Here is a 24,423-nt window from a genome sequence, read left to right as displayed (position 1 = left end):
CCGAATCAATTACAGACATTTTCACGCGACAAATTGAATGTTCACAGAATACCACTAATTCAGTATTCTCCATAAGGTGTGTTGATTAGGACTCAAATTGGAGCATGTGAGATAAGCACTTGATACACACAATAAGAGCTTGAGAAATTAAATTAAATACTATAATGGTCAATAATTGCGGGTATACAATTATTCCTCTTGCCTAAATTGGACGACTCGGTCCAATTAAGTAATACAGATCAGCGCCAACTGAATCCAGAATTGATCAAGAAACAAGTTTCAGCCAAACGTCACAAAGGGTAAAAAAACTGACCCAAAATTCACGACAATTTTGCCCATGTCACCATTCCTACACGTTCTATTCCACACTTCAAAACTGTAGAAGACAAACAATCTTCGAACAAAAACAAAACGCAAATGAAGAATTTCCACGCCTTAATTCAAAAATGTGTTTCCCGCTCCATTTCCCCGGTCACGGCCCGTTTTCACCAGCCCCGTCTCCAGTTTCCAGAAGTCACGTCATATTCATGGAACTGATCTGGTGCCTCGTATGCGATTACAAGGCCAGGGCCCACGCGCCAATTTTCAAGGAATTTTCCTCATTTTCAAATTCAAAAACTAAAAAAATTAAACCCTCTTCTTCTGCTGCGAGATGCCATCGGATCAGGGCTTCTCTGGACTTTCCTTTTTCCATGTGTGGCGGCAATTTTGTTCTCTCCAAGTACTGGAAATGTCACAAAACAACCGCTAGAACAACCAAAAAAAAAAAAAGACCACCAAACCAAACTCGCCAAATTCACTCAAGCTCCAATCCAAACCCCCGATTTCCTCCTCCCCAATCCACCCTGGTGGTGGTGGTGCAACCCCGCATATATTGGCCAATGGCTAATACTGCATTGACACCCTGAAAAATTAGTATTTATACCACACCTGTCCCACCTTTTCTCAAGTCGTCTGACACCACTCAAGTTCCCGTAAAACAACACCGCCGCGCCATGTTCAAACAGTCCGCGGTCTTGTTGGAAAAGGCCGCCCAGAAAGTGGCCTACAACATCAAACCTTACAAGAACATGTTGAAAGATCCCTCCAAGAAATACTCTGCCTTCAAGGGACCTAAGCTCGCCGACAGAACGTGGCCCAACAACGCCATCACCAAGGCGCCCAGATGGCTTTCCACCGATTTGCGTGACGGAAACCAGGCGTTGCCCGATCCGATGTCGGTCGCGGAAAAGAAGGAGTACTTCAAGAAGTTGGTCGAAGTGGGATTCAAGGAGATCGAGGTTTCGTTCCCCTCCGCTTCGCAAACCGACTTTGACTTCACCCGTTATGCCGTCGAGACTGCACCCGACGATGTGGCCATCCAGGTGTTGACCCAGTCCAGAGAGCACTTGGTCAGAAGAACCGTGGAGTCTGTCATTGGCGCCAAGAAGGCCATCATCCACATCTACTTGGCCACCTCCGACACCTTCAGAGACGTGGTTTTCAACATGTCCAAGGAGGAGGCTGTCGCCAAGGCCACCGAGATCACCAAGTTGGTCAAGTCCTTGACCAAGGACGACCCAAAGAGACAGGAGACCCAGTGGTCGCTTGAATTTTCGCCAGAGTGTTTCTCCGACACTCCATCTGAGTTCGCTGTCGAGATCTGCGAGGCTGTCAAGAAGGCTTGGGAGCCAACCGTCGAGAACCCCATCATCTTCAACTTGCCTGCCACCGTCGAGGTCGCTTCTCCTAACATTTACGCCGACCAAATCGAGTACTTCTGTAGAAACATCTCCGAGAGAGAGAAGGTCTGTGTCTCCGTGCACCCTCACAACGACAGAGGCTGCGGTGTTGCCGCCGCCGAGTTGGGTGTCATGGCTGGCGCTGACAGAGTCGAGGGCTGTCTTTTCGGTAACGGTGAGAGAACCGGTAACGTGGACTTGATCACCGTCGCCTTGAACATGTACACCAACGGTGTTTCGCCTGAGTTGGACTTCTCTGACATTGAGGGTCTCATTGCCATCTCCGAGAAATGTAACAAGATTCCTACCCACCCAAGAGCGCCATACTCTGGATCTCTTGTTGTTTCCGCCTTCTCTGGTTCCCACCAAGATGCCATCAAGAAGGGTTTCACCAAGGCTGAGCAAAGAGCTGCCACCGGTGACGAGGCCTGGAAGATGCCATACTTGCCTTTGGACCCTAAGGACATTGGCAGAAACTACGAGGCCGTCATCAGAGTCAACTCCCAGTCCGGTAAGGGTGGTGCAGCATGGATCATTTTGAGATCGTTGGGCTTGGACTTACCTAGAACATTGCAGGTCGAGTTCTCTTCGGTTGTTCAGCACGAGGCCGACAACTTGGGCAGAGAGTTGAAGTCCGAGGAGATCAACAACCTCTTCAAGAAGCACTACATGTACACCGGCAAGTCCGTCATCACCTTGGAGGACTACACCAGCACCAAGAACAAGAAGTCCGAGAACAACTCGCGTGAGATTTCCGCCTTGTTGCGTGTCAACGGCAAGCCTGTTGAGATTTCCGGCCGTGGTAACGGACCAATTTCTGCCTTCATCGATGCCATTTCCAAGCACTTTGGCATCATGTTCGAGGTTGTCAACTACAACGAGCACAACTTGGGCTCCGGTAACCAAGACAAGGCTGCCACCTACATTGAGGTGTCTTACTTGAACAGCACCGGCGACAAGGTCAACAGATGGGGATGTGGTGTTGACAACGATGTTGGAGAGTCTTCTTTGAAGGCCATCATTGCCATTCTCAACGACTTGATTAAGAAGAGAGAGATCCAGGTTTAAGGATTAATAAAGACTAATATTACAATACACATTCAGTTTCTTTAGGAGTTTTTGGTGTGGTGGTGGCTGCAAACTAGCGCCGCCAAGGTTTAGAAGTTGCAATGTGTGGATATTCGTAGTTGTAGAATTTCTTAAATGATACTTTTAATTGGTGTTCTACGTGAAGATCAATTTCATAATATTCCAAGAGGAACTGTATTCATTCACCTTGGTTTTGGTGTAGTCATAGTAGAACCATGAGTTTCCACCTAAACACAACATTTTGAACTCAAGAAAGACAGTATTCCATTCAGAATAAATACATCAAATAAATGGAACCCTCTCTTTTTACAAATTCGTAATTGTGACTGTAATTGATATGGGGGCCAACAGCCGAGGTAAGCTAGGGCTTCTGCCCTCATGCAACACGTGACTGCAACTGCTGAAAAAAACCATCAGTGTCTGCAGTCCGGCCGCGATGCCGCGCACCCGTGCCTCCTCTCCCACCGCACACCCACAGCTCCAACTGAATAAAAAATTCTCCCTTCCTCTTTCTCCCAACTATACACCATGTCTGATTTCCAACCACTTATCGTCATCGACGGAAAGGGCCACTTGTTGGGTCGTTTGGCCTCCATTGTTGCCAAGCAATTGTTGAACGGTCAAAACATCACCGTGGTCAGATGTGAGGCTCTCAACATCTCCGGTGAGTTCTTCAGAAACAAGTTGAAGTTCCACGACTACTTGAGAAAGGCCACCAGATACAACAGAACCAAGGGTCCTTTCCACTTCAGAGCTCCATCCAGAGTGTTGTACAAAGCCATCAGAGGTATGATTCCTCACAAGACCGCCAGAGGTAAGGCTGCTTTGGAGAGATTGAAGGTTTTCGAGGGTGTCCCATCGCCATACGACAAGAAGAAGAGAGTTGTTGTTCCACAAGCCTTGCGTGTGTTGAGATTGAAGCCCGGCAGAAAGTACACCACTGTCGGTAAGTTGTCTGCTGCTGTTGGTTGGAAGTATGAGAACATTGTTGACAAGTTGGAGGAGAAGAGAAAGGTGAGATCCGCTGAGTACTACGCCAAGAAGGCTGCTGCTGCCAAGAAGTTGGCTGCTGCTACTGCGCAGAACGCTGAGTCCGACGTTGCTAAGAAGTTGGCTGAGTTTGGTTACTAATTTGCTTTGTATAGAAGCGTGTGAATACATCATTAACGAATTCGACTGGGGTCAATGTAGGTGTTGTGTAGGTTTAGGGTGTGTGTGTGTGTGTGGGTGGTTTAGAGTGGATCTTTGGAGTTTGGAGTTTGGAGTTTGGAGTTTGGAGTTTGGAGTTTGGATTGTGATTTGAGGTAAATGGAATCAGTGTAGTAAGATACTGGTATGTGACTGTTCTGAACTCTGGAAAATCACTACAATGTGAGATCATACAAGTGGTGCTGCAAAAAGTTTACTCACAATGAGTTGAAAATGTAGATACTAGAGTGTAGGATATATAAACGAGGTATCTCAGATAAACTCGCTATGTGAGATTCTTACCGATTTAGATTACTTGGCTATGTGAGGTCTTCAGTGATGTACTCTCAGAAGACGGTTTGCTGTGGATATAGTGGAGTCCTCTCAGATAATATTCATTATGTAAGATTATCGATGGATGATAGTCAGACATAATTGACTAAAATGTAACGTTTCCAGTGAAGTGTAGATTCAAGAGATACTCTTGAATGAAGTCCTCTCAGCAAATATTTCATGATGTAAGATTTTCAATGGCAACTTTCAATGGCAATTTTCAATGACGATTTTCAATGACAATTTTCAATGACGATTTTCAATGACGATTTTCAATGACGATTTTCAATGACGATTTTCAATGACGATTTTCAATGAGCGAATTTCCAAATGGTTCACAAATTTCGATACAAACAAAAGTCACCGAGGGTTCATTTCATCAGATGTGACATCGTAATCTATTACAATGTTACATCAATGGAGTACTGGAGGAAGCGCCAAGCAGTGGTTCCATGGGGCATGATGACCGCAAACTGTTTCGATTTCCAATTCCAATTCTAATTTTCGAAGTAAGTTTCATATTCCACACTCCATGTTTTGGAATTGCATCATCGTTTCTAGAATCCATATTGTGCCTGAACTAATAAAGCCAACAGAACGCCAGATGGTCTTGTGACCATTCTGTCACTCGGTCACTATTCGAGCGGAAAATTCTGACTGAGTCGAAACTTGTGTTTCATAAAGCGTCCAATTGTGATCAATTTGAATACCATATATGTTCACAAACGTTCTTTATTCCTTAAGCACTCGTTGAATTTTGTCACTATGAAATTTCCTGAGCCAAATCTACAGCCTCCTGTTTAGAAAAAAAAACACCATTCATCAACCTCTCCTTCATTACCCCTCTCTTCTTTATCAAACTCTTCTTCATTATCTCTCTTCTCTATTATCTCTCTTCTCTATTATCTCTCTTCTCATTATCTCTCTTCTTCATTATCTCTCTTCTCATTATCTACTGCAATCAGCCGCATGGACTGTCACCGCCATTTTACCCCAAAAATGTCCCAAAATTGAACCACACCTAATTCCACAACAACATATCCACACTCATGTCCAAATTCACTTCCACCACCAAAATCCCATACAATTCCACCCCATACGCACTGGATCTGTCGCCTAATTAATCCATCCCATCAACTTTCTCTCTGCAGGTCCAGCGATTGCAATTTGCAGCAGCCCCCTCGCCGGTGCAGGACATGATAGCTAGCATCCATCGACCACAAAACAGAACAAACGGGCGCCCGTGCTCAAAACCAGAAAAACATAAATACCGCCGTTTTCCCCCACCCCAATCCCCCAAAAAAAAAGTCTTCCCCTCCCCTATCAACCACTCCTAACCACAATTCACCACTATCTATCCCTCATCTGCGCAGCACGTGGCTCCCAATACACTCTCTTCTGCAGGCGCTCGCTTCCCACCATCTATTAACCTCCAGCTACCAAACTCATTCCTGTCAACCTCTTCAATTCCAAGTCCCCGGCACCAAAGATGAAGTTCGGCGAGCACTTGAGAAAGGCGCTCATCAAAAACTACTCCTACTACTACATCAACTACGACGACTTGAAGCACCAGATCAAAAAGACCCTCAAGGACAACGACTACGAATGGACCAATGAGCACGAGGAAGACTTTTTGGCCGCCTTGGAGACAGAGCTCGACAAGGTGTTTTCGTTCACCAAGGTCAAGAACACCGAGGTCAATCGTAGAATCAAAGAAGCAGAAGCCTACGTGTATGAGGTGGTCGATGCATTGAAGAACCCCCAAAACGGGCAGAAGCCGCTGGAACAGGACTTCGACGAGTTGGAAGAGGAGCTCTCGGACATCATTGCCGACGTGCACGACTTGGCCAAGTTCACCCGGCTCAACTACACCGGGTTCCAGAAGATCTTGAAGAAGCACGACAAGACCACCAAGTTTGCGTTGAAGCCCGTGTTCCAGGTGCGCTTGAACGCCAAGCCGTTCTACAAGGACAACTACGACAAGTTGATCGTCAAGTTGTCCAAGTTGTACGACTTGGTCCGCACCAGAGGTAACCCGGTCAAGGGTGACTCCTCCGCCGGTGGCTCGCAGCAGAACTTCGTCAGACAGACCACCAAGTACTGGGTGCACCCCGACAACATCACCGAGTTGAAGTTGATCATCTTGAAGCACTTGCCGGTGTTGGTGTTCAAGGCCGACAAGGAGTTCGAGGCCGAGGACTCCGCCATCACCTCCATCTACTTCGACAACAAGGACATGGAGTTGTACTACGGCAGATTGAGAAAGGACGAGGGTGCCGAGGCCATCAGATTGAGATGGTACGGTGGCATGAAGTCCGACCAGATCTTCGTCGAGAGAAAGACCCACAGAGAGGACTGGACCGGTGAGAAGTCCGTCAAGGCCAGATTTGCCTTGAAGGAAAACAAGGTCAACAGCTTCTTGAAGGGTGAGTTCACTGCCACCCAGGCCTTCGACAAGATGAGAAAGGACGGCAAGAAGTCTGCTAAGGAAATCGACAACTTGGAGGCTCTCGCCAAGGAGGTTCAATACTCCGTGCTCAAGCACAAGTTCAGACCGGTCATGAGATCGTTCTACAACAGAACCGCCTTCCAGTTGCCTGGTGACGCCAGAGTCCGTATTTCTTTGGACACTGAGTTGACTATGGTCAGAGAGGACAACTTCGATGGCTACGACAGATGCCACGGCAACTGGAGAAGAATGGACATCGGTGTCGACTACCCATTCTCGCAATTGCCCGAGAAGGACGTGTGCAGATTCCCATACGCTGTTTTGGAAGTCAAGTTGCAAACACAGATGGGCCAAGAGCCTCCAGCATGGGTGCGTGACTTGGTTCAATCCCATCTTGTGGAGGCTGTTCCAAAGTACTCCAAGTTCATCCATGGTGGTGCCACTTTGTTGACTGACAGAGTCAACTTGTTGCCATTCTGGTTCCCTCAAATGGACGTCGATATCAGAAAGCCAAAGTTCGAGCAGAGCTACGGTATCTCCAGACAAAACGCCAAGAACAAGTCCTCATCTTCCGGTGGAGAGATGGACGAAGAAGAGCTCATCGGTGAAGAGGGCTACAACACCAGATACTCTGCTGTTCACTTCTCCAACGACATCAACCCATTGGAGGAAGACTTGGAGACCTCTCCTTTGTTGTTGCCATCCAACTACACCCCAAGAAACAGCAACTCGCCTGTTTCCGACTTCTTCGCCGACTTGTACGGTAAGTTCTTGCACTATTTCAATGACGACAGAACCTTCACCATCAAGCCAGGTACAAACTTCGACTTGAACACAACTTTCGCTAGCAGCCTTCCTAAGGGCAAGACTATTTGTGTTCCTGTCAGAATTGAGCCTAAGGTCTACTTTGCTGCGGAAAGAACCTTCTTGAGTTGGTTGTCTATCGGTATGATCCTTGGTGCTACCGCTTCCACTTTGATCAACTATGGTAACCAGTCTGCTTTGGTTGCATCGATTGGTTTCTTCTTGTCTGCTTTGTTCGTCATGGCTTACGCTTCTTACAAGTACATCAGAAGAACATTGGCCATCAGAGAGAAGAAGGCTACTGAGTATGCTGACAGCTTCGGACCAAACACAATTTGTTTCTTGATTGCTGCTTCTACCTTCGCTACCTTCATCTTCAAGTTCATCGAGAACTAGGACGACTTTCTGAAACTACTTTTCATAATTAATACTTAAATGCATAATCTTAGATACTATATGATGCACCAATAGAATTAAATTGTTTTCCGGTCCGGCATTATCGCGCCACACCATCATTGTTCTGTTCCTCGTCCATATCCTTCATTCTTTGTTCCAAAATGGCATCGACGTCATCGTCAACCTCTCTTCTGCCGATTCTTTTTCCTAATTTGTTGATGATACCATCACTCTTAATCTTGACCTTCTTTCCACTTGGTAGAATCTCATATCCATCCATTTGAGGGAACTCGAAATCACCATCTTTGATTGCAAAGCCATCTCCACTTGGGGGAAGCTCTGTTGGGAGGATGTTCGTTCCTGCTCTTTTACGATAGAGCGCAGAACCCAAGTTTTCATCCTGAATAGCTTCAGAGAGTTGCGCGGTTTTCTCGCCTCCAAAAATTTTGCGGAACTGATTGATAAAGAATGAGCAGGTGGTGGATTTGTCTCTTGAGAAAAACCACCCTTGCTGTAATTCATACAAAGCGTTCTGCTCGAAAATACGTCTCATCACTCTGTCGCGCTCGTATAGTTGGAATATCTCGGTGTCGTTCGGGAAGAACACCATCTTACCACCTTTGACCATGAGATCGAAGACAATCAACACGGTAACAAGAACGAAAACCGTGGCCCACCAGGTATAATCAGAACCGAACTCGGTAAGGCCCCAGCCAACATAAAAGATTGCCCTCTCCTTTGGACGACTGAGAAACATGATGAGTACATTCCAGAGACCGTATCCCAAAACCGAGATGAAAAATGCAGCGAACGCGAGCCATTGGACATTAGACATCTCCAAAAACAATGACTTGGCGTTAATTACTGTGACAAGGGCCCAGAACACAGCTGTGCCTAAAGGCAAAGTTGTGTTGTCTTTCAAGGCCGTGAACCCCCATGCAAAGAACGCCACAAAACTGACGCCAACACTCTGCATTGCAGCAAGAACCATCCAGTATACGAACACCTTCAAGTTGAAAGCTTTGTAAAGCCTTCCTGTTGCATATAATTCCGGAACTGCTATGAGCGTCGCTGGATGGAGATCCTTTTCGAACATTCCAATGCAGATAACACAAAGAGAGGTGAAAAGCGTATTGAACATTGAAAGTGACCAACTCTCGTACAACGAACTGCCAGAGAAAAGCGTGTACCGCTGGTAGATGCACTGGGTCAAATAGAAAAGAAGTTCCTTGTAGAACGTGCACAAGACGAACTTAGAGGTACGCACGTAATTATAACGGCCATTGACGAGCAAGAGCTTGAGTAGAAAACGGAATTGGGCGATAGAGTAGTCTGCGGATCTAGCTGCCTGAAATCCCTCCTTTCCTGTTATTCCCACTCCAATATCTGCACTCTGGATCATTGCAATATCATTTGCACCGTCTCCAATGGCTAAAGTGACCTCTCTGGGGTTGTACTCACGAATACAATTCACCATACGTGCTTTCTGGGCAGGTGAGGCACGACAACAAATTGTCAGATCAACATGGACACAAAGCTCAATGAAAATGGTAAGTAGAAGGGGATCGTTCTCTATGACTGAAAGAGTGGCTCCATCTATAACGACAACAGTGTGGGCTAGGCGGCCTGCCTTTAAATCCTCGCTTGTCTTGTTAATTTTCCTTACCATGGTTTCCTGACCCTCATCAATCGATAGAATAACAACAGTGGAATAATCTTTGATGAGTCTACATGAGTATCCGATATTGATGGCAGTTTCTCTCTTGTCTCCGGTAAGCATCCAGAGCTTTATGCCAGCACGACGAAGCTTCTCGATGGCTTGACTGACACCCTCTTGTAACTTATCTTCAATGGCAGTTGCACCGAGGAGATTGAAGTCATTTTCGAGGCGAGCGCCAACATCTTCGATCTTTTGTGCACGATCTTGAAGGGAGATTTTTGCTTCGTTGTAGTCTTGTGCCCACTGTTCATATTCGTCAGACGTGATCCATTTGTGAGAATACAACAATGTACGCAAACCTTCTGTCGAGAATTCCTCGATGTGTTCTAAAGTCTTCTCGAGCAAAAACTCCTCGTTGACAAGCAACTTATCGTTTGGCACAAAAACGTGGTCTTCCTCTCCATCATTGTTTTCGTCGATACTGTACCGTTTGGCTTGAGTTATTTGCAACGACTTTTTTGCCTTGGCTGCTACATCTGCCAAATCTTGATCTTCACGTGTTGCACTCCCGTCAATCGCATTGATGTGACTCAAATCGATACTAGTGTGAGACCGCAATGTTCCAAGGGAGGGTCTTGGGTTGACATCTTCGGAGTACCTGGCTTGGAGGACAATCTCGGCCTCTTGTACCTTACGATCTCTTGAATTAAGCGCAATCTCCTTAGCTTTTTGTTTAGCCATGGCTGAATTTTTCAAATGTTCGAGAATAACATTGTCAGCTCCTTTGCAAAATACGGCGATTCTCGAATCAGGGAATTTCACAACAATAGACATCCGCTTTCTGTTGGATGTAAATTCGATCACATCCAAAATTTGATAGGTATCTGTTTTTGAAGCACCTCCGAAGCCGTCAGGAAAGGTTTTAATCTTCATTTGATTGTTTTCCTTGTCTGTCACAATGAAACCCAAATCTTTAGCTGCTTGCACGAGGGCTAATTCGTCGGGAGATGCTGCTTGGTATGTGATCTTAGAATCATGATCTTCTTCTAAGTTGATCTCTTCCTCAAACTCGTTCAACGTGTATGAAGACAGATTTATATTTGTGTGCTCATTGCGCGGCTGACATGTATGGCACAATGCAATACTCAAAAGGAACATTGTAACCTTCTTCGAGAACAAAGTGTTCGGATGTGTTTGGATATGCCGGAGAATATAAAGAGAGCTGGCAACATCTTGAGCTTTTTGCGGTTGGGCACTAGCTTTCCATTTCGAGCTCTGTGGCACTGAGCCAAGCTCCATACTAGCGCGAACGACGGAATAGGTACTTGCAGATGATCCAAGCACTGGGCTCTTTACCAGTGTTGCACTGGGCCGCGATAATTCTTTGGGCCTTGATTTATCTTCTGCTATGAGATCAATATCATGTAACCAATTGGAGCCGCAAACACTAAATTTACGAAACACCATTTTGTTTTCAGTTAAAGTACCTGTCTTATCACTGAAAATGTACGATACTTGCCCCAACTCCTCTAGGATGGTTGCAGTCTTTGCATCAGCAGGAGTATTGGTTTCGACATGATACATGTCTATGTCGTATTGCAAGAAAAGTAATTGCATCACTTTGATAAGTTCCATCGTAACATAGAGAGACAACGGAATCAAAGTGTTGTACATGATAATGTATCCCATAAACGTGGCAGCAAGAGTGGCATCTGCATTGTACAAATACCACATTTTGGTGTGTTCTTTGTTATAAAATAGACGCTGTGCCATGAATGAAAATGCAGCAAGTGTCACAACCACCACAACCATAAACATCACGATGTAATTGATGTTTTTCTGGAGTTTGGGAGCTTTTGTTCTGGGGTTCTTCACATTGTTCATTCTGATTTTGGTTTCTTCACCGGTAAACACCACCAAACCCAAAACAGAATTCGTGTTACGAAGAGTGCTTCCTCTGTAGACGATATTATCGTTTGTGAGTGCATAGTCACGGCCATTGAGTGAGAACTGACCCTTGAAGTTGTATAGGTCATTATTTGGGTCCTCTATGGTGAACAAAGATGCTAAATTTTTGAGATTCGCAGCTTTGGTCGCTAATTTAGAGACCTCAGGGTGAGGCGACTTCAGCTTCAAATTTGTCTCTCCATCAAGTGCCATGGTTTCGACAAATGCTTCTGGGCCCGCATTATCCACGGCGATCAACACAATATCTGCCGGGATCCACTCATCGTTGTCAATCTTCAAAATGTCGCCCACCTTGACGTCTTTCCACTTCTCCAGTTGAGCCCTCATGTTGTATTGCGCCATGACCGCCTTGTTCAGAAAGTTATTGTTCGAACCAAGAAGAGAGCTACTGAACAGCTCCTCGTCGCCAATACCTCCCACTGACATGGTTTCGGTAATGATGGTGGAGACGGAGTGAGCATCGTACATGGACAGCTCGCTCTCCTCGTCGCGAATGACGTGTGTGGTCTTGTTATTTTCTTCTTTATCGTGGCCATGTCTCTTCCAGTCGTCAAAACCTTCACGAAACATAGATATAGAGATGAAAATCAAGAGAGGCACGATGGTGGTGAATTTACCCGTGGTAGACCACGAGGGGATGAGCTGCATGATAGCCACCACCATGAAGTAGCAATTGGCCAACTTGGAGAACTGCGCGCGGAGCTGTTTGGGCAAAAACGTGTACACGGTATATTTCGACGACGTGATGCTGTTGTCGCAATAGGGCTGCGAGTGTCGTTCGTCGATGTATGCATCGGCAGACTCGCTGTAGAACTGTGCGCCGAACGTGGCGTTTGCCTTGTGTTTATTTACGCAAAGGGGGATCTGGCGCCCCGAGCCGTCGCTCACGGCGGTATCTCTTCCTAAGACCTTCGCTACAAAGCCCAGAATCTTCAGCGAGAAGGACCCGTCTCCATCTGCACCCGCAGCAACGCGCCGCGACCATGCAGATGCGCGGCCTCTGGGCAAGCCCTCGTTGGTATGGCCGGACATGTTGGACATATTGGACCCGACCGTGAGTCTGGTGGTGGACCTGGTCGCATCCGGCAACTCAAGCGTATACGTCGACACATGCCCGTTTTTCTGATCATCTATATACGGCGACGGGCTCCTACTGCCATTGTACTGTATGCTACTATTTAGACCCGCCCCCAGCTCCGTCTGGGCGGCTGTACTCTGTCCCGGTTCATTGATCTCGGGAAGATTGGCCATCTCGATCTGGCCCGAGCGACCCTTCTGGTCGCTGAAAGGGTTCATAACGCTCGCCAAGCTCTTGTTCAAAAGCTGCGACCGCAACGACAATCCTCGCTTGCGTCGTCCTTGGGCTGTGCCCACGTTTGGTTGGTTTGGTGGGGAAACATCTTGAGATGATCCCGGCGGCGGCTGAGACATGCGGTTATGAGCCTATAGGTGATATGGTTGGATGTGGCGGTATTGGTTTTGCTGGGCGAATGGACATCCAGGGTCTGCGGTGGGGCAGAAAAAGTGGTAGTTGGTGGAATATTGGTGGTAGGTGATCTATGGGGAGGCTGAGGCTGCAGGATGACAGATTGTTCAGGCAGATAGAGTAGAGAAGAAAGAGGCGGAGGATGTGTGGGACATAAAAGATTTGGGAAATTTAGGGTGGAATTTGTTTTGTTAGTTAGTTAGGTTTGTGTTTATTGTGGGTTTTGTGTTATTGTAGTATTTGTGTTTATTGTGGTGTGAGTGCTTGTGGTATTGGTAGTGGTGTTAGTGGTGCGTATCCTATTGAGGCTTGGCAGCATAATTGTAGATACAAAAACTGATAAAATCAATTTATCGAGAAAAGAATAAAAAGTCGGTCTGCAACAGAAAAACGCCTATTTGATTTTGTTTATGTACTTCTTCCATTCTATAGAGAACGCTATGGAGAACGCTCTGGCCAAAGCACCGCTGGGTCTTGTCCTACGAAATTCTCATATTTCACATGTCAAATTCCTCCAACAAACACTACGCCCCAAGTGTGACGCGGATCTTCCCTAAACAATAGTCCTTGTACTCTTCCACATAGTTCTCGTTGTTGAGCTCCACTACTCCGTCAAGCAGCGACACTAGCTCCTCGTTACCAGCTATGAGAACCATTCCCTTGGGCATCTTCGTGAGGTCGGGCATGTTCTCAACGAGCTTCCCGTCCAAGATCATCAGCAAGATGTTGTTCGCAACTTGTCTGCCCATGTACAAAGCCCATCCAGCGGACTTGATAATGGGGAACTCAACAAGATCTCCTATGGCAAAGACGTTGGGCAAGCAATCCACCTGCTCCGGCATTTCCAACTGAAGGTACTCGTTCACATACACGTTGTTTTTGGGTGAGATGTACTTCTTCAAATCTCCCTCAAATAAGTCGGTGTTGTTTCTGAACGCATTGCACCAATAGTTGAAGTCGGTCTGGAGTTCCGTTCCGTCCGTGAACGTGAGCTTCTTATCCTCAGATTCGGTTGCAACCCGTCGCTGAGTCATGATGCTCACGCCGCCTCTCTCTAGTGACTGTCTGCAAGCATCTTGGAACTCTTCAGATAGAGGCTCGGGTGGAAACTTTTCGTGTGGATGTATGAGATAGACATCTTTGTCTTTGTACCTATTTTTGATGTCGCCTGCTATTTCTATGCCCACCGCACCTGCTCCAATGACTCCAATCGATTTACTTTGGATCACATTTTTGTTAAACTCCACCATTTCCTCCATGTAGCTATCGTAGTTAAAAGCCAATGGCGATGTGGGCCATTGTCTATTCCTGCCAGTGGCAATTACAACATACTCGAAGGCTATCGTTTGCTTGTTGGATGCGTCATTGTTCAAAGCGTACACCGCAGATTGACTGGTGAGCTCCGAGACCGCACCCTGGACATATGTGATCGATAAATTCTCCTCGGAATCGGAACCCAAAGACTTCCCAAGACCATCGCATACCTGTTGGTCGTCGGATATTAAGCGGTGAAATTTGAGGTCCTGGAGGTTCTGGAATGGGACATACTGTGTTTTCGCAAAATCAACGTCCACAATTGCCCGGGGAATACCCAATATGTTTAGAAGGCCAGCTTTTGGCTCGATGATAGTGGCAGAGATTTTAGTATCACAAGTTCTGTTTCTTGCATGGTTTTTCATGGCTACCAATGCAGACAATCCAGCATACGCGCCGCCTATGATGAGCACATTCGTTGACAACGGAATGGCTTTTTTGTGGATTGGACCGGCGACTTCAGTCATTGCTTGTAGTGTGCTCTCTACAAAGTTGCGACGATCAACTCCTTCTTATACTCACAGTCCATTTTTCTTTGCCTAGTCCGAACTCGGCAATTGCATATGGGCGCTTATTAGATGATAGTTGCTGTGTGCAGATCCGAAACTGGGAGCATCTGATTTAAGACATCCTACAGCCGGCAACTGTAGTCAACCAAACGGGAGAAATAATGACAATGAAGAAAATTTTTGATTGCATTTTTCTCGTTTGAAGATCGTCCAGTGAGTAGGCAGTTACAAGTTTGGGTTTTTTTCCTGCGTTTTTGGCCTCCTGTTTTCTTTCCATGGTCGCCTAACTCTATTTAGAGGGGCCGCTCCATAAACGGAGAGCTGGGAGTATCTGAATGCTGGGGAGCCGATCTATTATGCGCACGGCTTGTGTCTAAGGTTTCTGTGACAAACCCCTCGTAGTCTGTTGATTCTTCGAACGTCTTGAACAGTTCGTCCTCCAGTTGCACGTTCCGCGCTGCATCATTGAACATTTGGAGTACCTCGTTGGTCGCAGAGCGCAGCACCATTGTAATTGTTGGAGACTTCGGACGATGTACTGTGTCTTCGTCTCGCAAGGGAATTGTGAAGGTATAGTTGTGTTCGGTGAAGGGATCCTGTTGAGTGGAAGATGCAAATTGGGAAGCTTTATGGTGGTGTTTTTGAGAGCGATTCGTTGAATCATTGACAACAACAGGAGTTTTTTGAGTTTTGGACGAATTCTTTTGAGCGGTCGCTGCTTTCGCAAGCCTCTCAGAAAGACACAATTCTTGGCCCTCCGCTGGGTAGAAAAGGGCTAGGTTTGCGCAAAGACGCTCAGTCGGCCTGCCTGTCTGCTTCATCATAGTGAAGTATTCGCCGTTAATTTGAGTTACTTCGAACCCAGTTTCAGAGCCCTTGTTATCGACATTTGAATCTCTAAACACCTCGAACTTAGCAGCCCTACTAGGTTCAGAAGAAGCTTGCTGCTCAACCTTGGCACTGCTCCATGGAGTGATGGGCACTCGGTTCTCGCGAGCTTTTTCTGTGATCAGTGCAAGATCCGGACTGCTATTGTCCTGGAAAATACGGTCCTTGAATCCAAGCTGATGCTCATCTGTATGAACACTGAGCTTTTGCTTCTTTCTGGCCGGAGTTGGGATTATGGAGGCAGCTGATGGACCTTGTTTGAGAACCTGGGACCGTATGTTTGAGTCGCCAATGAGGGAGTTGCGTTTTGACCGCTCCTTGAAGTGCAGAAACGAGCGCATTAGACGAGGGAGCGGACGTGCTTCACGCTCAATGCCAACCTCATACACTTCTCTAGCATCTGCTATTTGGTTGTTGAGCTCCAAGTATTTGGCGAACTCCTCATAATATAGAGCGAGCTGCAGACCTATGCACTTTCTGGCCAAGTAGACAAATATGTCACGAGGCAGCTCGGAAAACTCGGCATAGTGTAGCCACACTTTAAGGTATCTGGCGTCATTTTTGTAGTAGGAAGTGTCTCTAAACGCCAGGGTACATCTCTCCAAAACACTTAGAAGACCGCTCTCAAGGGTATTTCCCAGGATATAAGCGTTCTGAATCCATGATATATAGTCAACGTAGTCCTGTAGAGGGTCGTCTGACTCGTCTGAGCGGAGGAGATCCTCAAACTCCTCTCGTTTCTTCTGTGGAGACACTTTTGTAGGGATTTCCTTCAAGGAGAGTCCTAGTTTCAGTGCGGGTCTGCCATTTGGGAGTGGCAAAATGTTCTCCTTGTGAGTTTCAAGGATTTTTGCATCCATTGTTGCTTGAAGTGTTTGATTTTTGGTGTTTTTGGAGTTTGGATTGTATGGGTGAAATCTCTACGTGGAGGAGCCGAAACGAGGTTGCAGTTTCGTATGATGATATGCTCGTGTATTATTCTTGAAAAAGTGGTCTTTGAATGAAGTCAGGTGAGCTTTAGTGTGCTTTTTGTGTAGCTTATGCTTTTGTGAACAGTAAATAAAGGTAAACAGTCGACCTGCAGAAAACACCAAGACAGTCGAAGAGCAGATTCTGTGGTTGAAGAATTTCGAAAGAGAGCAGTGTGTGCTGGGGCTTCTAAAATGGAGTTTGTTTTTATTTTTGACGATTTTTGACGATTTTGACTTCTGCAGACTCTTTGTCAAGTGGTACTTTCGGAGGAGCTAATGAACAACAAATCGGGAAAAATACACAGGATACAATGTGATTTTTATCGATACAAATACCTTGAATTTTTGGTTCTTATCGGTCTGTTTCAGTTTTCTTCCGTTCTAGATGCTGAAGGCGAAGAGTAACAGTAACAACACCAACTAGGGAAACCACATATTAAATTTAGTGTGTTTATACATGGTATTCTATCTCTGGCTGGAATATAACTGATTTATTTCAAGTTTGCTTCCTTCACTTACGTATTGAGTTTTTTATTTCACTTTTGAAGTTCGTGAGTATTTATGACTCTCTCTCATTTTGTCAGATTAAGAATTGAGCATATGGAATTACGATTAAAGTGCAAACAGTCATATCCAAAAAACACATCCAAAAACTCACGAACAGACAAATTCGAAAAAAGAAACATAATAATTAGAACAAAATATATCATGAATTTAAATATCTCCTCCTCACAGACCATGTCTCAGTGACACCTACCGAAACACATCTCTACCAAGACCACACCGGAACCCAATACCAAAGAATGAAAATTATAAAAGGAACCCATTTCCCCCATTGAAATTCCCGCAGCCATTAACTTTTTCTCTACCACACACTAACTGCTTCCCCACCATATACCCCAGGCGCGTATTTTCAATACTACTACTACTACTATCACTACTACTACTACTACTACTACTACCACTCTAGTACTACTAATTACCACACATGCAATTGCTTGCGCTCCTCGTAGCACTCCCCGTGATAGCGGCTCAAAGTGATTACGCAGAGTCGCTCCTGATCAAGCCGTTACCCCGAAACAAGGCCCTCGCGTCGTTTCTGTTCGATACTCTGCTGTCGTTGTTTCCACTTACATACACCAACAGCTCTTCCTCGGGAGACCACGCCATTCTGTCGGTAGCAAAACACTACCTGACGTTTCCAAAATCCATCGAGCCCATCGTGGCGTCGACCAATACCCGCCAGTTGCATTTGCGGTTCACCCAGGGATGGTGGGATACAGAAAGTTGGGGCAGGCTTCCCCACAACGGATCGCACACCGGCGGCACGGGCGTAGAATTGTCGGCCGTGATCGAGGCCGGAAGCTTGGAGGAGGCTCGGGCCAGCTGGCTCAAGTTGGCGCTGTCGCTCTCCGGCTTTTTCTGCGCCCTGTTGAACTTCGTAGAAGACTCGTTGACCACGTTTCCAAGACATGATGTCTCGGAGATGGGCGCAGAGTTTGTCACCAGCGCCAACAACAGTTTGTTTTTGATGCGCGCAGCGCTTCCAGAAGAGCCCATCTGCACAGAGAACTTGACTCCATTCCTCAAACTCCTTCCCACCAGAGGCAAGGCCGGCTTGGGTTCCCTTTTGGATGGCCACAAGCTCTACGACTCGTTGTGGCACTCCATGAGCATCGATTTGATTACTGAGTGCGACAGTGAGCGGTGCTCCTTGAAGCTCAGTCAGAACATCGACCATATCATCGACATCACACGCCTGTTGCGCAAGCACCGCCTGGGAAACATTCTCAAGCCGCTCTCTGGAGACCAGCTTCGCTGCGACTTGGACAAGAAGTATGACGACTGGACCTGTTTCCCATTGACAGATGAGACCGTGTTCGAGTGGGATTTCCAGAAGATCTTCGGCAGAACTATCAAGGGTGCATGTTTCCAGGATGACAACTCTTCTTCATTGATCCAATTGGACCTCAACAACACCTCATGGTCCGCAACTGTAGAGAAGTCCAAGGGCGATTCTGTGCACATTCACGATGCTGGCCTGGTTGAGAGACTTGAAGGCACCTATCAGTACAACGTGAATCTCAGAACTTCAGACTCTCGTGTCGTCAATGATATCGAAAAACCACCTATCGAGGTGTCTAGGTCTTTGACCGGCTACTCACAAGACAAAGGTGGTATTCGTGTAAACTTGAAAAACCCTTCGAAAGAAGAAAGTGTCAGAATCGTGTATTTCGAAACCTTGCCTTGGTACATGAGAGCGTATTTGTACACACTCAAGAAATCTGGCGGGGGCCACATCGAGGCTCAATTCTATAAGCCAGCTATAGATAGAAAGCGCCCAGGCCATTTGGAGCTTGTCATAGAGATTCCGCCAGCAAGTGACTTCACATTCACCTACCAATTTGATAAGTCTTTGTTGAGGTATGCTGAGTATCCTCCAGATGCTAACCATGGGTTCGCTATTGCTCCCGCCATAGTCAAGGTATTGGACACCCAGGACTCGACCGTGTACCAGATGAGAACTACGACTCTTTTGCTTACACTTCCTACGCCAGATTTCTCTATGCCATACAACGTCATTATTCTCACATGTACGGTGATGGCCCTTGCTTTCGGCACGATATTCAACTTATTGACCAAAAAAGTGGTGACTGAGGAGGAGTTTGAGGCAATATCCAAAGAGTCGAAGGTTGCTCAGATCAAGGCTAGAATCTCATCTACGATACTGGCCCTCAAGGGAAGAAAATGAAAAGAGATGATGCATCGCTGACATAAAATTATACATATAATACATAGATCAAATCAAAACATATGCTATTTTGAGTCCAGGTTCAGGATTTACCAAAACAACAAACAAAAATGCTAGAATATCCAAACATATCAAACTAGCAAAATTAATTTGCAACAAAAGCCTGGTTAGCTCAATCGGTAGAGCATTTGACTCTTAAATATCATAAGGTCAATCAAAAGGTTGCGGGTTCGAGCCCCGCATCGGGCTTTCTTTTTCCAAACTTACACACTCAATTTTTTTTTTTATACTTTCGTTTTATTTCCAGAATATATCAAAATGGATCTTCGTATGGATCTTCCTCGTCATAATCATCGTCTTTCTCAAACTCGTACACAATGGCGCCTCCCATCTTGCCCATTTCCGTTTGCGCCTCCATGAACGGCAAGTCGACCTTCTCTCGCGCAAATCGTTGCTTAGCATTTGTAGATAGATTAAATGTTGTAAGTTCTTTAAGCATATCTTCCTCGCTGACGGTGTCGTCTGTCTGCTGTTGCGTATATGGTTGGTACTCATGAGAAGCGCTATCAATGACATAGTCATACGTCAAAGACTTGCCAGATTTCCTCCGATTTACTAGATGCAATTTAAAAACTTTCAGATTGAGGCCCTGGCCGGGAGCAAACAGCAATTGACTCAACAGCTGCAGATATTCCTCTTCATCTGCGACTCTCTCTGGACTAACCTCAAAGATGGCCTGTGCGATGTACTGCAAGAGAACAGCGGCACTCGGATACCCCGAAGAAAATGGCTCCGGCACATTTGTATGGAAACAGCCAACGGTCGAAGTCTTGGGCAGCACAATGGCCGCCATGAGCTGGGTGATCTCTGTGGAGGGAACGTAGTTCAAGGAATCGATCACCACCAAGGCCTTTTTCGCCGGCGAAGAAGATGCGGTGTTTGACGAAACAAAGCCCGCGATCTCTTTCACGCTGGCCGACGAGCAGTCCAAAAACGCATTGGCGAACGCTGGCTGGTTTGGGGTTTCGTACGATAAGAACACCACCAGGCCAGAACTGTGATGGACGAACTCTGCGAGAAGCGGGTGTGCCGACTGGCCCAAGGAGTCGAGAATAAGAGAAAAGGGCGAGTTTTCCTTGAGCGCCAAGTGTCGCTGTAGAAGCACGAGTGAAGCTTGACTCAGCATTGCTTGTGGAGATGTGCGATGATCATCGCGGAGATAGGGTGGGAGATGGAGGGGGTCCGAAGTGAGACAGAAAGGCCAAAACGAGACAAATATATAGTATTTGCTTGTGATTTTTGATAATCTGAGAAAGTTTTTCGGAATTGTTTTTGATGGAGCTTGGAATGTGCGCAATTGGAATGGGTTGTGTTTGGGAACTCAAGACTGAGGCAACTTGCTCAAAGCAAAGCCATAGATAATTTTTCAACACAATGCGGAAGCAGAAAAAAAGCAAACTCTAATTCGTTCAAATTTTCATTCTCCCATGTCTTATGGAGATTTGCAGACCAAATGGTCGATGATCATCTGGTCTCCCATCATCTCCACACTTACATACTTTCCACACATCTACAAGAACTGGCAGAACCACGTAAAAAGGCATCACACGCCCAGCCATATACACTAGAGAAGGCATTCACACCTCATAATTCCAAAAAATCAATTAATTATCTCTCGCATTCTTCCTGTCGCTTCTATTTCCTCATTGTAACGACTTGCAATGTCCAAAAGATCTCTTATAGGAACATACACGGCTCCACAGCTGTTTCTAGAACCAGAAACAGAAGAAGACTCCACCGAAAAACACGTGGTCCAGAAAGATGACTACAAGGCCCAGAAACACAACCGGCTGATCAACGTTGACCAGATCGCTTCATACAAAGAACGCATGGCGCAACTGGCACGATCACGGGAGCAGAAGCAGAAAGCATTGGAGGAGCAGCAGGATCCAGAGAATGGATCTGATGCAAAAAGAGCTAAAATTGAATCGAAACTGGTCAAATTTGTCGTGGCATCCGAGTCAGAGCCATCAGAACCAAAGGACAGCTCGAAAGCCTTAGCAGCGAAACAGGGGCTGGCAGAGGTATCTGTTGTTGATGTAGTATATCCTATTTATAACGGAGTCAAGCTCACAAACGAGGCTTTGGATGCCATCCTTCCGTCTGGATTCGTAGCTGTGGCACTACCAGATCAGTCTCTGGAAAAGAAAGACGACAGCGGCTTCTATGTAGTTCCTCTGAAAGTCAGCTCAGCCCATACCGTCAACGATACGCTCCCCGAATATGAGGGAATCACCATGAGAAAGGAGGATATCAAGTATTTTTCCTCGCTCATCAACGTCACCATAGACGAGATCGCTGACGCTGAAGACAGAAAGAAATTCCGTGCCATGGAGTTGGTCTTCAAAATCAAGAACGGCACCCCGATCATCCGTAAGAAGGCCATGAAGGCGATTAACGTTAGCGCCAAGGACTTGGGCTCCAACGTCTTGTTTGCAGTGGTACTTCCGCTCATGCTCGAACCGAGCTTAGACCTTGCTGACAGATACATTGTCACAAAATTACTCGGAAGACTAGTGTATCAATTGCAAGATGCCATAAGACCATATACCCACCAAATAATTACAGCCTTGGCGCCGTCTTTGATCGACGAAGATCTAACTCTAAGACTAGAGACGAAGGACGTCATTTCCAATGTGGCTCGTACTGCGGGATTTGCCAATATGGTGTCAAGTCTCCGCCCTGACTTGGATCACGCGGACGAGTATGTCAGAAATCTCACGGCTCGTGTCTTTGCCATTGTTGCATCGGCACTTGGGCTCGCAAAAGTTCTTCCCTTCGTCAAAGCAGTGATTCGCCTGAAAAAAAGCTGGCAGGCCAGACATACCGGTATCAGAATCGTTCACCATATATGTATATTACTAGGCGGAGGCAATGGGGCTCTGATCCTTCCGTTCCTCGCTCAACTCATTGAGGTGCTCCAGCCTGGATTCACGGACGAGCTCGTTTCTGTGAGAACAGCAACCGCTAATACAACGGCCTTGCTAGGGGAAAGCGTGAAGCCGTATGGAGCCGAGGCATTTGAAATTCTTCTAGAGCCAGTTTGGAATGGTCTCAAGAGCCACCGGGGAAGGAGTCTTGCCGCATTTCTCAGATGCATGGGTTCTATAATTCCTCTCATGAGCCACAACCCAGAATACATCGAATATTCTAATTACTACACCCGGGAACTCATGAACGTGATGGCGCGAGAGTTTTCGAGCCCTGATGACGATATGAAGAAGTCCCTCCTAAGAGTTCTCACTACAATGCCTCTTTCAAAAGTCTTATTCCCTGATTATAAGAAGAAGATCTTGACACCATTCTTTCTGAATTTTTGGACGAGGCGAGTCGCATTAGACTCTGCTCAACTCTCAAGATTGGTGGTCGATGCCACGGCTCTGGTAGCCCAAAAGCTCGACGTACCTGCCATCTTTGATAAACTTGTACCATACGCAAAGGACGACAACGAGGGTCTCCGAAGAATGGCATGCGATGCAATTGGAAAGATCTTGAATGTGATTCCCGAAGCTGTTATGGAAATCGATGTCGAGTTTGACACCCGCTTGGTTGACTCTGTTTTATTCGCTTTTCAAGAACAAAAACAGCCTCACCCAGTGTATCTTCTGGCCTTTGGTATAGTCTGCAAAGTATTGGGATTGCGTGTGAAACCACATATTGCCCTGATTTTAAGTACCATGCTTTACAGAATTAAGAGTAGTGAAGCAGAAGTTAGGCAACAAGCAGCAGACTTGATTGCAACCATTGCTGATACCATTCAATTATGCTCAGGAGGAGACGACACCGTTATGCGAAAGCTCATCTTGTTCTTGTACGAGCTGTTAGGAGAGGTTTATCCTGAGGTTTTGGGCTCCATTATCGGTGCCCTCTACGGCTGTCTCAATGCGCTTGAGAGAGACGCCCTATTGACTCTCGATAATCCATCTGTCAATGTGTTGCTTCCAACTCTCACGCCAATTTTGAAGAACAGACAGGAAAAAGTTCAAGAGCAGTGCATTAAACTTGTAGGCTTAATTGCCAAGCGCAATGCTGAGACTATCAATGCGAAGGAGTGGATGCGTGTTTGCTTCGATCTCTTGGATATGCTTAAGTCTCAGCGAAGACGCATCCGAGTAGCTGCTAATGCCACATTCGGTGACATTGCACGCACAATTGGGCCGCTGGACGTCCTTCTCATGTTACTCAATAATCTTCAGATGCAAGAGCGTCAGCTTCGTGTCTGCACAGCAGTTGCAATTGGAATTGTGGCAGAGACTTGCTCACCATTCACTGTTCTTCCAGCACTCATGAATGAGTATCGCTATCCCGATAAGAACGTGCAGAATGGTGTATTGAAAGCAATGAGTTTTCTTTTCGAGTACCTTGACGGCTCCACATCGAAGGATTACTTGTTTGCCATAGCTCCATTATTAGAAGATGCCTTGACCGATCGCGATCAAGTTCATCGTCAAATTGCATCCACAGTCGTTCGGAACCTTGCATTAAATTGCTATGGTTTGGCGCATGATGACTACCACGATGTTTTCATCCACTTCCTCAATCTTGTGATTCCAAATATATTTGAAACATCTCCACATGTCATCATCCGTATTCTCGAATGTTTGGATTCCTTACGTATAGTTCTTGGGCCCGGTGTATTCATGAACTACATTTGGACCGGCCTTTTCCAGGCTGCCAGCAAAGTCAGAGCGCCCTACTGGAAGGTCTACAACTCTGCCTACGTACAAGGATGTGATAGTCTCGTGCCATATTACCCAAAACTTGATGGTATCCCTGGCGGTGCTCAGGTTGACTACCGAGTCGAGGAGCTCGACGTTTGGATGTAAGACATTCCA

The 24,423-nt window shown here is 46.2% G+C and overlaps 10 protein-coding genes and 1 non-coding gene across 11 annotated transcripts; 7 read left to right on the top strand and 4 right to left on the bottom strand.

Moving 5' to 3' along the window:
- Positions 1–446: 446 nt before the first annotated feature.
- PUMCH_004769 (uncharacterized protein) lies at positions 447–908 on the top strand (the record flags this gene model as incomplete). Its single annotated transcript, XM_063023690.1, has 1 exon — positions 447–908. One exon carries the CDS (start codon positions 447–449, stop codon positions 906–908), a length of 462 nt encoding a protein of 153 aa, XP_062879760.1.
- Positions 909–995: 87 nt separating this feature from the next.
- On the top strand, positions 996–2,789 carry PUMCH_004768 (uncharacterized protein; the record flags this gene model as incomplete). Its single annotated transcript, XM_063023689.1, has 1 exon — positions 996–2,789. One exon carries the CDS (start codon positions 996–998, stop codon positions 2,787–2,789), a length of 1,794 nt encoding a protein of 597 aa, XP_062879759.1.
- A 549-nt stretch (positions 2,790–3,338) lies between these two features.
- PUMCH_004767 (uncharacterized protein) lies at positions 3,339–3,941 on the top strand (the record flags this gene model as incomplete). Its single annotated transcript, XM_063023688.1, has 1 exon — positions 3,339–3,941. One exon carries the CDS (start codon positions 3,339–3,341, stop codon positions 3,939–3,941), a length of 603 nt encoding a protein of 200 aa, XP_062879758.1.
- Positions 3,942–5,820: 1,879 nt separating this feature from the next.
- Positions 5,821–7,980, top strand: PUMCH_004766 (uncharacterized protein; the record flags this gene model as incomplete). Its single annotated transcript, XM_063023687.1, has 1 exon — positions 5,821–7,980. One exon carries the CDS (start codon positions 5,821–5,823, stop codon positions 7,978–7,980), a length of 2,160 nt encoding a protein of 719 aa, XP_062879757.1.
- Positions 7,981–8,080: 100 nt separating this feature from the next.
- On the bottom strand, positions 8,081–13,039 carry PUMCH_004765 (uncharacterized protein; the record flags this gene model as incomplete). The annotated part of the gene is made up of 1 exon (XM_063023686.1): positions 8,081–13,039. The coding sequence occupies one exon, from the start codon at positions 13,037–13,039 to the stop codon at positions 8,081–8,083; it is 4,959 nt and encodes a 1,652-aa protein (XP_062879756.1).
- A 579-nt stretch (positions 13,040–13,618) lies between these two features.
- Positions 13,619–14,875, bottom strand: PUMCH_004764 (uncharacterized protein; the record flags this gene model as incomplete). Its single annotated transcript, XM_063023685.1, has 1 exon — positions 13,619–14,875. One exon carries the CDS (start codon positions 14,873–14,875, stop codon positions 13,619–13,621), a length of 1,257 nt encoding a protein of 418 aa, XP_062879755.1.
- A 335-nt stretch (positions 14,876–15,210) lies between these two features.
- On the bottom strand, positions 15,211–16,665 carry PUMCH_004763 (uncharacterized protein; the record flags this gene model as incomplete). Its single annotated transcript, XM_063023684.1, has 1 exon — positions 15,211–16,665. One exon carries the CDS (start codon positions 16,663–16,665, stop codon positions 15,211–15,213), a length of 1,455 nt encoding a protein of 484 aa, XP_062879754.1.
- Positions 16,666–17,764: 1,099 nt separating this feature from the next.
- On the top strand, positions 17,765–19,528 carry PUMCH_004762 (uncharacterized protein; the record flags this gene model as incomplete). The annotated part of the gene is made up of 1 exon (XM_063023683.1): positions 17,765–19,528. One exon carries the CDS (start codon positions 17,765–17,767, stop codon positions 19,526–19,528), a length of 1,764 nt encoding a protein of 587 aa, XP_062879753.1.
- A 161-nt stretch (positions 19,529–19,689) lies between these two features.
- Positions 19,690–19,777, top strand: PUMCH_004761. Its single transcript has one exon. It is a non-coding gene; the product is annotated as a tRNA-Lys (tRNA).
- A 64-nt stretch (positions 19,778–19,841) lies between these two features.
- On the bottom strand, positions 19,842–20,714 carry PUMCH_004760 (uncharacterized protein; the record flags this gene model as incomplete). The annotated part of the gene is made up of 1 exon (XM_063023682.1): positions 19,842–20,714. One exon carries the CDS (start codon positions 20,712–20,714, stop codon positions 19,842–19,844), a length of 873 nt encoding a protein of 290 aa, XP_062879752.1.
- Positions 20,715–21,249: 535 nt separating this feature from the next.
- PUMCH_004759 (uncharacterized protein) lies at positions 21,250–24,414 on the top strand (the record flags this gene model as incomplete). The annotated part of the gene is made up of 1 exon (XM_063023681.1): positions 21,250–24,414. The coding sequence occupies one exon, from the start codon at positions 21,250–21,252 to the stop codon at positions 24,412–24,414; it is 3,165 nt and encodes a 1,054-aa protein (XP_062879751.1).
- Positions 24,415–24,423: the final 9 nt, after the last annotated feature.

Source organism: Australozyma saopauloensis, chromosome 6 (assembly GCF_035610405.1).
Source record: "Australozyma saopauloensis chromosome 6, complete sequence".
NCBI lineage: Eukaryota > Fungi > Ascomycota > Pichiomycetes > Serinales > Metschnikowiaceae > Australozyma > Australozyma saopauloensis.
The sequence above is the reverse complement of the archived record's forward strand: the minus strand, read 5'-3'. Positions and strand labels throughout refer to the sequence as shown.